The sequence below is a fragment of the Tachypleus tridentatus genome, chromosome 12 (assembly GCF_004210375.1).
Source record: "Tachypleus tridentatus isolate NWPU-2018 chromosome 12, ASM421037v1, whole genome shotgun sequence".
NCBI classification, from domain to species: domain Eukaryota; kingdom Metazoa; phylum Arthropoda; class Merostomata; order Xiphosura; family Limulidae; genus Tachypleus; species Tachypleus tridentatus.
Window position 1 is genome coordinate 28,155,021 of NC_134836.1, and position 13,019 is coordinate 28,168,039.

The window sequence follows — 13,019 nt, forward strand, 5'->3', positions numbered from 1 at the left end:
GAATAAGATATAATATAATATATATGTAATATAATATATATGTAATATAATATCTATATAATAGATACTGGCTTTACGCAGGGACGCGGATCTGAGATTAGACTAGCTTCGCAACCTATAACCAGCAAATACCATGCACCCTTCAACAGATACTGCACCAAAGTTCGGACTTCAAGAAACAAATAAATAAAAACAGATGCTACACATGGTGATGAAGACAACCGTCTTGAAGTAGAGCAGAATCCACAAGAATAGAGATAGTCCTAGTGAAACGTCATAAGTTGTGTTCGTCCTTGGAAAGGTGTTTACAACTGCACTAAGCTCTCCAAGTTTTAAAACAATTCTTATTTCTTAGTTTATAAAACAAGGAGAAAAAACAACAACTTTATAGTCTTAAAGGGCAATTCAACGTATATACCTTAACATGTGATTTACAAGGGACCCTTAATGGCCAAGATGGTTACGTGTTCTACCTCAATTGATAAATAAATATTTTCCTTAAAACTCCTGACACCCAACAAATCAATATTTTAAACAATAGTTTCAGCTACTCATCACAATAAATATCAGCAAACAAATTTGTCCGTGTTTGAGACTGTTTTTAATAATTGCGTTAAAAGTAGGGTAACTAAGAATGATTATTATTTGACGTTTCTTTTAAATTATATGCGTTGTTCTATTTCTCACAATATATAGGATGAAGATAGACTGTTGTAGAGCTTTGTGATAAAAACAACAACAACTAGCAACTTGGTTGAGCAACCCACCTCATGATTTAATACAAGTCTTATTGAACTTCAAGCTAAAAGAACACTTGTATTAAACTATTTGGTGAGATGCTCAGTCAAGTCTTGTAAATCTTCGAACTAGAAAACAACAACAACAACTTGTTCTTGATGACGAGAAAACCACTTGAAATGAAAATGTATGCAGAAAATGGTAGGCAGCAGTATAAAGTTTTCTAGTTTGTTGTATCTTGGGATTTATTATTGATTGTGTTGTTTGTCTAGGTGTGTGCGAATAATTTTTTCCACGGTTTTTGAGGAAATTTATTGATGTTGATGAAGTGTTGTTTTATTTTGTTGATTTTATCATTAATTTTATCGAGTGAACATAGTTTTGTGGCTGTGTTTATTTGGTTTATTAATACGTTGAGTTTTTGTTTTGTTTCATGTACTGAGTCCCAGGGAATGTATAGTCCAATATGAGTGTTTTATCTGTGGATTTTTGTTTTGAATTGTATATCAGTTCTAGTGATCTTGAGGTTAAGAAATGCTATTTAGTTAGTGTTTTTTTTTTCCCTGTTCACAGGTAAACTTAATGTTTGGGTGTATCGAATTAGCGTGGTTGAAAAAACTAAGTGTGTGTTCTGTAGATGTGAATCCAGCAATTGTATCATCAACATACTTGTACCAGTATAGTGGTGGGTGTAAGGCTGAATTGATCGCTTGTGATTCAATCTGTCATGAAAATGTTGACTAGAACTGATGACATGGGATTGCCCATACTTAGGCCATTTATTTATAGGTAGTTTTGCTCACTGAACATAAAGTTAGTTTTGGTAGTAGTGATTTCTATATGGGTCGCTAATTTGTTGCTGAAGACAGGTTGGGATCTTGGATATAAAGTTTTAAACCTTTCTTGTAGGCTTCAGTCGTTGGGACTTCTTGCGAAGAGGGAGATTACATCAAAACTGGCCATTGAAGCTTTATGATTTAGTTGATTAAGAATGGATTTAAAGATAAAAAGAGTCTTTAAAAAAGGAACCGGCTGATATTACATATTTAGAAATTTCCCATGCTATATATTTACCCAGGTTGTCGTTACATGATTCATAGGTTAACATTATAGGCCGTAGTAAACAATCGGGTTTGTGAGGTTTGGGGGTGCCGTAAATTTATGGTGTACGTGAGTCGGTCTTTCGTAGGTAAGAATAAAGGTTTTCTGAGATTGTGTTGGTTTTTTCTTTTGTAGTATATTTTGTTCAATTGGTTTTCATGTATTTTTGTTGGATTTGTGTTTATTAGTTTAAACTTGTTTGTATCTGATAAGATGTTGTTCATTTTTTAATGTATTAATTTGTGTTCATTATAACTAATGCATTACCTTTATCTGCTTTTAGAATTTTGATGTTACTGTTTTGTTTTAAGTTGTTTATAGAAATGATATTTTTTGTGTGAGGTTGTTTTTTTAGTTTTCTTTTCTATGAAATTATGTTGATTGTTTTGTGTGAAAGTGCTTTTAAAAAGTTGTTTAAGATACTTCGGGGAAATAGATGTTTTCAGTTCTACCTGGAAAGACTGGTTATTGGTTGTCGGTGGAATTGTTGTCGAAGTTGTCTTCTTTCTGGCGGGCCCGGCATGGCCTAGCGCGTAAGGCGTGCGACTCGTAATCCGAGGGTCGCGGGTTCGCGCCTGCGTCGCGCTAAACATGCTCGCCCTCCCAGCCGTGGGGGTGTATAATGTGACGGTCAATCCCACTATTCGTTGGTAAAGAGTAGCCCAAGAGTTGGCGGTGGGTGGTGATGACTAGCTGCCTTCCCTCTAGTCTTACACTGCTAAATTAGGGACGGCTAGCACAGATAGCCCTCGAGTAGCTTTGTGCGAAATTCCCAAACAAACAAACAAATCTTCTTTCTGGTAGTTGTTTTCTATTGTTTTGTTGGTCTTTTCAATTTGTGTAGAGTGTATCACCAGTCTTCTGGTTAGGTCTTCCTCGCAGGCTTTCATTCCGATGGATGGAATATTTCTATGTGTTACTGTGTAGTTGAGTCCTGTGTTGAGTAGATGTATTTTTCATTGCTTAATTTTCGGTTGGATCTGTTAGTTACGTGGTTTGTTGGTGGTTGGTCTCATTGGCGTCATTTTTTGTTGTTGGCTCCTTAGTTTATCTAGTTTCAAGTTGTGGTGGACCTTCTTTTCTTTGTTGTTCTTACTATTTAGTTGATTGATGTTGCGTTGTACGAGTCCATAAATGTCTGTTTGAATGCAGCAGGCCAGTTGATCGTCTAGATTATTTGTTTTTGTTTCTGTAGGTCATTTAGTTCTTTATATTTTTAGCTTATAATGGGTTTTAGTAGTTTTTTTCTGTAAATTATAGATAATGTTTGTACACTGAGTAAAATTCTTTGATAGTTTTATCGTCACAAAATCGGGGATTAGGTTTTCCTTTCTTCACTGTTGGATGAAATAAATGTCATTTCTTCTATTAATGATTTTTGATTTAAGTTTCATAGTTTCGTTAGGATTGCACGAGCGTGTTCGGTCAACAATGGCGTAATGTAGGTAAGTTCAAGCATAATGGAGTTTAAACAGATAACACAGTACAGAAAATTTTATCAACATCAACAAATTTCCTCCAAGAACTGTGGAAAAAATTATACTCGCACACCTAAACTTACAAACAACAAACAAACAACAATAAATCTAAAGATACAACAAACCTCAAAACTTTATATTGCTGCATACCATATGTTTCCGACATCAGCGAAAAATAACCAACATTTGGAAAAAAACTTATAACAAAACACAGTATTTCAGCAAACACCAAATTTATTCAGAAACTAGGTACAAAACTAAAGGCCATACTGTGTAAAAACTACACTAATAAACACAACACTAATATAATATATAAAATACAATGTAACAACTGCTATGACTTCTATATTGGAGAAACAAACAGAAAAATGGAAACCAGATTCAAAGAACACAAAACAAAACAAAAGACCTCCACACGTTTTTGAGTACTGCATATCAAATAAACACAACATAATCATAGAAAACATTTAGATACTAAGTTGGAAAACAAATGTAAACAAACACAAAATGAAAGACGCCCAACTTGTATAACAACTGAAAACAAAATTAAACCAAAATAAAGAACACTTTTATACCTCTACTAATTAATAACCTAACATCTAACTGCAACGCTCCCTACAGTCCCATAAGCATTTATACTCTCGTCCCTAAGACAAGTGTCCGGCAACGGCCAGTTACAAACTCTCTTTGTCAACCTGAAGATGTTCTAGGAAGGTTGAAACATTGTTCTTTGCTTATCAATCCAAAACACACTCCTCACAACTGCATACAGAGTTCCAAGAACAATATCATCTCAATTCATTCACAAATACTCGAACATACCAACCACACCAGATAGACTCCTACATATTACAATTATGTACTTTAATAAGAATTGGATGAAAAACGAATTACTATGCGAACTAGACAGGTACCTCATATATGATGAAGCTAGTCCTAAATATCTCTCCCCAGTTAACTTATATTTCAAATATAAAAATAAATAAAAAATATAAAAACTTTAAATAATAATAAAAAAATATAAACTTTAAATAAAAATTACAAAAAATATTTATAGTTTCTTTATTTATGTATTAACAAAATGCCACCAGCAAACTTGACATTCTGCTAATAGAATACAAACTGTATACGAACCAAGATACATGGACATTGCCCTGAAAAGGACCAAATAAAATTCAGTTCACAGTCATAAATATCAATCTTCCAAGAATATAAGTACGGGGAGGAGGAAGAGGTCATAGAGAACCTGACCCTCCAGGGTATGAACTTTTATTACCCAAATACGGACGACATTCATTCAATAAAAATTTTAATACCTATACCAGTTGTTCTGAGATACAACAACAACTTGTATTAAACTACTAGAAAAGGCCCTCAATATAACTATTATAGGGCTTTAATCTAAAATACAACAACAACACATATTAATTATATCATTAGGTGAGATTCTCAAAAAAAGCCTTGAGGGGCTTCAAGCTGTGTAATGGCATGATTTTTTATTAACCAAGTTAATGATTCGTTTTTCATTTTTCCCCCTTCAATGTGGGTTGTGGTAAACATTTTAACAGTTTTTAAAACATTTTTATATCTGAAAATCAGTAATGTACTTCTCTATGTATTTTCTCTTTACACAGACTATTGTGAATATTCTGGTTGTTTGCATATCTGTATAATAGGCGACTCTCAGTGGTATAGCGGTATGTCTGCGTACTTGCAACGATAAAAAGTAATTTCAAAGCCCATGGTGTGAACAGCACAGATAGCCTATTGGGTAACTTTGTACCAAAAACAAACAACTAATCTATGTAATGCAGAGATTTGTAAGGTTCAAAATCAATGGCTTGTGTGCTCTTTTGTGTATTATAGTGAGTCATTGAGATGATTTCTAGTTATTTCTCTTTCTGTTTAAACAAAAAAATTTGATTTAAGAAGAGCATATATTTTCCACTTTCTAATATAAGGTTTTGCTTTTCGCTGAACTTAAAACACAAACTTACTTACAGATAACATACATAGTTTTCAGTTTTGAACACGTCAATAAGAAAACTGTATGTAACATTCGTGTACAAATTAAATACACTCTAGCATCTCTGTTAAACCTGTGTATACCAAACATATAAAATAAATACATAGCAATTATGTACACTCTACAGTCGCTTTTAAACCTGTGTGTACCAAACATACACAATAAATATGTAGCAATTACGTACTCTCTAGCATCTCGGTTAAAACTGTGTCTACAAACTTACACAATAAATACGTAGGAATTATGCAAACTCTAGCATCTCTGATAAACCTCTTTGTACCAAACTTACACAATAAATACGTGATAGTTACGCACACTCTGACATTTTTGTAAAACCTCTGTGTACCAAATATTCAAAATAAATACGTAGCAGTTACGTACACACTCTCTGTTAAACCTGTGTGTACCAAACTTACACAAGAAATACGTAGCAATTACGTACACACTAGCATCTTTTTTAAACCTGTGTGTACCAAACTTACACAATAAGTACGTAGGAATTACGCACTAGCATCTCTGTTAAACCTGAGTTTACCAAATATACGCAATAAATATGTAGCAATTACGTAACTCTAGAATCTCTATTAAACCATTTTACTAAACTTACACAATAAAATACGTAGGAATTAGGCACACTCTAGACTCTTTATTAAACCTTTTTGTACCAAACTAGCACAATAAATACGTAGGAATTACGTGACTCTAGCATCTATGTTCAACCCGTATGTACCAAACTTACATAATAAATACGTAGCAATTATGTTCACTTTAGCATCTGTTTTAAACCTGTGTATCAAACATACACAATAAATACGTTGCAATTACGTACTCTCCAGCATCTCTGTTTAACCTGTGTATATCAAACTTAAACAATAAATATGTAGCAATTACGCACACTCTAGCATTTCTGTGAAATCTGTGTACACCAAACATACACAATAAATACGTAGCAATCACGTACACCATAGCATCTCTGTTACACCTGTGTCTACCAAACATACATAAAAATTCGTAGCAATTACGTACTATACAGAATTTCTGTTAAACCTGTGTTTTCCAAACATGGACAATAAATACGTAGCAATTACGTACACTCTAGAGTCGCTTTTAAACCTGTGTGTACCAAACATACACAATAACTATGTAGCAATTACGTACTCTCTAGCATATCTGTTAAAACTGTGTGTACCAAACTTACACAATAAATACCTATAAATCACACATTAGTATGTTTGTTAAACCTGTGTGTACCAAATATACACAATAAATACGTAGGAATTACGCACACTCTAGAATCTTTGTTAAACCTTTTTGTACAAAACTAACACAGTAAATACGTAGGAATTAAGCACACCCTAGCATCTTTGTTAAAACTGTGTGTTCCATATATACACAATAAATACATAGAAATTACGAACACTTTAGCATCTGTTTTAAACCTGTGTGTACATAACTTACACAAATGTATACCTATCAATTACCAATTAGCTTGTCTGTTAAACATGTTTGTACCAATCTTACCCAATAAATACGTAGCAATAACGTACACTCTAGAGTCTCTTTTAAACATGTGTGTACAAAACTTGCATAAGAAATAGATAGAAATTACGCACACTCTAGCATCTTTTTTAATCCTGTGTGTACCATACTTACACAAGAAATACGTAACAATTACGCACACTCTAGCATCTTTTTTAATCCTGTGTGTACCATACTTACACAAGAAATACGTAACAATTACGTACACACTAGCATCTTTTTTAAACCGATGTGTACCACATTTTACACAATAAATACGTAGCAATTGTGTACACTCTAGCATCCCTTTTAAATCTGTTTGTACTAAACTTACACAATAAGTACTTGGAATTACACACACTTTAGCATCTTTGTTAAACCTGTGTGTTCCATATATACACGATAAATACATAGCAATTACGTTCACTCTAGCATCTTTTTTAAACCTGTGTGTACCCAACTTACACAATAAGTACGTAGTAATTACGCACTAGCATCTCTGTCAAACCTGTGTTTTACAAATATACGCAGTAAATACGTAGCAATTACGTTCACTCTAGCCCCTTTGTTAAATTTATGTGTACCAAATATACACAATAAATACGTAACAATTACCTAACTCTAGAATCTGTGTTAAACCTTTTTTACTAAACTTACACAATAAATAAGTAGGAATTTTGCACACTCTAGCATCTCTGTTAAACCTATGTGTACCAAACGTACATTAGAAATACGTAAATTACGTACAGTCTAGCATATCTGTTAAACCTGTGTGTAACAAGCATCCACAATAAAAACGTAGGAATTACGCACACTCTAGCATTTTTGTTAAACCTGTGTGTACCAAGTATAGACAATAAATACGTAGCAATTACGTACACTCTAGTATCTCTGTTATACCTTTGTGTGCCAAACATACACAACAAATATGTAGCAATTACGTTCGCTCTAGTATCTTTGTTAAACCTTTTTGTACCAAACTTACACAATAAATACGTAGCAATTACGTACACTTTAGAGTCGCTTTTAAACCTGTGTGTAACAAACATACACAATAAATACGTAGCAATTACGCACTCTCAGGTATCTCTTTTAAACCTGTGTGTACCAAATATACACAACAAATACTTAACAATTAAGCACACCCTAGCATCTTTGTTAAACCTGTGTGTAGTAAACTTACACAGTAAATACGTAGCAATTACGTACACTCTAGCATCTCTTTTAAATCTGTTTGTACCAAACTTACACAATAAACACGTAGCAACTATGTTCACTGTAGCATCTCTTTTAAACCTGTTTTTACCAAACTTACACAATAAGTACGTAGGAATTACGCCCACTTTAGCATCTTTGTTAAACCTTTTTGTGCCAAACTTACACAATAAATACGTAGCAATTACAGCATTTCTGTTAAACCTATGTGTACCAAATATACACAATAAGTACGTAACAATTACCTAACTCTAGCATCTTCTTTAAACCTGTGTGTACCAAACATACATAATAAATATGTAGAATTACGTAACTCTAGCATGTCTGTTAAACCTGTGTGTACCAATACCAAAGTTTCACACTAAATATGTAGCAATTATGTACACTGTAGCATCTCTGTTAAATCTGTGTGTACCAAACATATACAATAAATACATATTAATTATGCACACTCTCGCATATCTGTTAAACCTTTGTGTACCAAACTTACACAATAGATATAGTAATTACCTACATGTTATTTTCTATCAACCTTTATGTTTAAACTTACACATGAAAGACGTAATTTACACTTTATCATTATCGTTAAACTTTGTGTATCAAACAAACATAATATACGTAGATTAATTGCATTCTAGTATTTCTGTTAAATTTTAGAACAAAAACAATATTTAACACAATCGAAACCGTCCTGTTTCAGAACGTCTTTTGTGTAGTACAAAACGGGTATAAGATGTGAAGACATTAGCCTGTTTAAGTTATTTTTCAAGCATATCTGTGGATTGTGCTGTAGGGTTGCATGAGTAATAAAATATCTAACGAGCTATTAATGCTTTTAACGACCCTCTTTATAGCCACATTACAACTCCACTTAAGCGACTGGCAATTATTAGACCTTCAAGTCTCGATAACTAAATAGATCTTTAGGGTAATCTGATTGTCTAGAAATAGCTTCTGCGAGAATGTTCCTCGAATAAAATTCACACACGCAACGCTTTACACGAATATATAAATATAATAAGCCTACAGGAGAATCTATTACTGTATATCACTGTTCATATGTTTTGAGCTCATAAGTATGATTGTTATTTTTCTCCGAACGTATTTGTGCACTTCTTAGCTTGTTTAAAAGGAGCGCATTTAAATTAAAGTTTATCTAATCGTTTCATTTAAATAATAAACGAAACGTGAGCGAAAAAAAAAAAGCTTGTTAATAGTGAAGTTTCGTAGGATTTCAACAAAAAACATAACGTAAATAATTTTCCACTGGGAGACATTATAAGAAGAGAGTCGTTTGTTTTCTTTTCTCGTCTTTGCAAAGGTCAAATTTAATCACTTCATGATGTATTATGACGCTTTGTAGAATCCAGTGTATGTTAAATACTTTCAATATCATTTTCTGTCTTATGAAATGCCAATTGTTGGATAATTTTATCCGATATTAATTTCTAACGTAGAGAGTACGTTTCACTAACATGTGGTTTAATTTATCGTAATAATTAGTTTATGATACAATAAGTAAAACGTAGCGATCATGGCACCAACCATGACCAAAATGTATTAAATGAAATCCCAGATGGAGTGCACAATCTAATAAACCTAATTATGTTAAACATTGTGTAGATGGCATAAAGACATATAACTCTATAAAGTTTGTTTTTTTGAATTTCACGAAAAGCTACACGAAGGCTATCTGCGCTAACCGTCCCTAATTTAGTAGTGTAAGATAGAGGGAAGGCAACTAGTCATCACCGCCCACCGCCAACTCTGGGGCTACTCTTTTACCGACAAATAGTGGGACTGACCGTCACATCATAACGCCCCCACGGATTAAATGGCGAGCATGCTTGATGCAGCAGGGATTCGAACCTGCGACCCTCAGTTTACGTGTCGAACGCCTTAACCCAGCTGTCCAGGTCGGACCAAGTGAAACAGTAGGAATTATGAAAACTCTTTATTATAGCGTTAACCATGACAAATTAATTGCGCATAAAACATACATCATTCTAATGTGATATGTGAGTATATTGTTGATTTTGTGTGGTATGTGTTTATCCGTTAGGTGTAGTAATATCGAATAGTAGTAATATCGAAACAATCGTGTAGTTTTGTGGAATAAGAACACTGGAGAAAAACCATTGTCATTCTTTGGTTAAGCTTTGCACTTTTTTATCTTTTTTTCAATTTTTCTATCAAATTTAATTTCATCTGCTTACAGAAATAGATATCATTTCGTGCCTGAAGATACGACATTTTTTTTTGTCTTAAACTTTCAAAGATTCATTTACAGGAAGGAAAATTCAATGGTCTTGTCCGGTAGAGGAAATACTTTACTTATCTATGTAGGTTCGCACATTGTTTGTGTGTGTTTGTAATAAATATTATTTTTGATGTTCTTGAAATGTTCGCATTCTGTTTATTTTTCATACAAGTTAAATTTTCAGATTCGGAGGACCCGGAAACTTTACTACCGTCTTTGGCGGATCCATTGTGAAAATTAGCTTAACTGAGAATACCACACAATATAAAGCTAGAAACCGGGTTTCGACACCAGTCGTAGGCAGAGCGCAGGTAGCCCAATGTGTACAGTTTTGTGTTTTATTCCAAGCAAACAAACCCTCCGTCGTACACACAGTCAAGGGTAGCGCCATCTAGTGAAGCAGAAATATATATTGGAGCGGAGAGAAAAAATTGTGAGTTCTGATTCGATGTTATACTTTTCAATGTGGTTACTGTGGGAATAAATATACATTCATATCAGTAGGATGATTTATACGTCATGTCTTCCAAAATAACGTAATCAGATAATCACCATTTCTAATTTTATTCTTTTTTTACACATTAATTATTCGTTGTTCGATTATTAGAATATTCTGAAACGCGTCGCCACCATAGCTCCCCCTCTCCTTCAAGACTTCAGAGTCATCTTCCAATAGATGTTTTTACGAATGAGTTAATTCACTCACCTTTTCAAGAAACTAAGGGTTTTCTCTGTGGTAGAGCTCTAGGTTTCAGAGCTAGTAATCCACGTTCAGTTTCGTGCGATGCCACAAAATATTCTCCGCACTTTCAGCTTTAGATGCATAGTAAGGTAGAGACAGTAAATGGTGGGTACTACGAAGGTCCTGACGGCCAGCAATGGCCAGGTGCTTAGTGCGCTCGCCCCTGTGTAGCTTTGCGTGAAATTTAAAAATATACAAACAAACAAGATTTTGACTAGCTGTCTTCCCTATAGTGGGTAGTTCAAAATTAGGGCAGCGGCAATGGCGTTAATAACTTTCTCATAAAAAAATATCGAGCTTTTTGTTTCCACATTTTAGTTATTATAGAGTCCCGAGAGATGTCACTACCAGCAATTCCTGGGACTCAGAATCTCAATAGATTAACAAAATATATATGTAAAAACGGCTCGCTTCGGTTGAAAAAATATTTTTTTCGTAGAGGAGCGAACAACGATGACCGAAGAAGGTCGAAACGTTGTTCGCTCCTCTACGTAAAATATTTTCTCAACCCAAACGAGCCGTTTTTACATATATACTTTTCTCTACAAGTGGGTTTTCTCGACATCTCAGATTAACAAAATAAACACTTTTATAACTGACTTTGAACTGTACACTCATTTCTTGGAACAACTCAAACCTTCTATTCAATAAGGTTTCGAATGTGGGGAGATACTGGTGGTGAAATCTGGGACACAATTAAGTAGCAGCAATTTTCTATTTTGATTACATTTAAGTAAATACGAAATTTAATAGAAGTATAATTTCTTTATCTCAGGGGCACAGCGGTATGTCTGCGGACTTACACTGTTAAACCAGGTTTCGATACCCGTGGTGGACGCAGACAGCCCTCTGTATAGCTTTGTGCTTAATTCTAAACAAACAAACAAACAAGTATAATTGCTTGGTTGAGTCATTTAATATCCTTGATTTATTACGACAAATTGCATAAAAACGATCTTAATGCTGAATTCATATTTGGTGTACATTATTAAAGGTATAAACACACGGAATGTTGTCAACAAGTACCACAAGATGGCGCCTTGACCTTTATACAATACGTATATGCACAGAGTTAGTTTTCCACCATGAAACATTTTCAAATCGAAATTAAGCCGGCAACTAAAAGAAAAACTGCCAAAGCACATGAAATAGATTTCAAAATTAAAAACCAAAGAACATTCGGTATAAATGGAGGTCATTCAAGGGGGACACCTTAATCCTGTGCGTATTAGTTACTTATTTATTTCTGGCGTCTTTTCTAATACATTCACCCTAGAAATGCACATTGACAAGTGTTACTTATTAGCCTTCCATTGTCACCTTTCAAATTAAGAACTTTCTGTTGTCATTTACAGTTCCAGACGTAATGCTTTCCTTTGTTAATACTTAATATATTGTTAACCAACACAACACAAGTCTTCATTTTTAATAGAAGGATGTAACAGTCTGAAAAATTCATATAAGATCAAGGAAAAGAACGAGTTTCGATATTTTCTACGCAACTAAGTAAAAACTATCCATTCTTGAAGCTGGTCAACTCTGCTTTGATTAAGAAAGTTATAATATCGTGATGGAAATTAAAGTATTCGCAATGCACAGTTAAACGTTTCGTTATATTTTGAAAAAGTAAAATATATATTTATTCAGTGTATCACTGTTTCTAAACGCAAAGATACGCAAAGGGCTATTTGTGTCGTGCCCACCACGAATTTCAAACCCAAATTTTATGAGACGCTAATGGCACACAGTTCTTCAGGCAGTACGTTGAAAGCTGCCTAATTTTTTCAATTAATCATAACTTGTACGTACTAGTAAATACCTATGCATTATAAAAAAAAAAAAATATATATATATATATTATTACATTTTAACACCGACAGATGGCAATTATGTCTACGAAAATAATTATCTGTACCAAATTCCTCTAAAAGAGATAATTTG

The 13,019-nt window shown here is 33.7% G+C and overlaps 1 protein-coding gene across 1 annotated transcript in view; it reads left to right on the plus strand.

Moving 5' to 3' along the window:
- Positions 1–10,827, plus strand: part of LOC143235428 (uncharacterized) — a 37,153-nt gene extending 26,326 nt beyond the window's left edge. The window contains exon 4 of the mRNA XM_076473585.1: positions 10,521–10,827. Coding sequence (XP_076329700.1) covers positions 10,521–10,731 — 211 coding nt within the window. The 3' untranslated portion in view covers positions 10,732–10,827. The remainder of the gene's footprint in view (positions 1–10,520) is intronic.
- Positions 10,828–13,019: the final 2,192 nt, after the last annotated feature.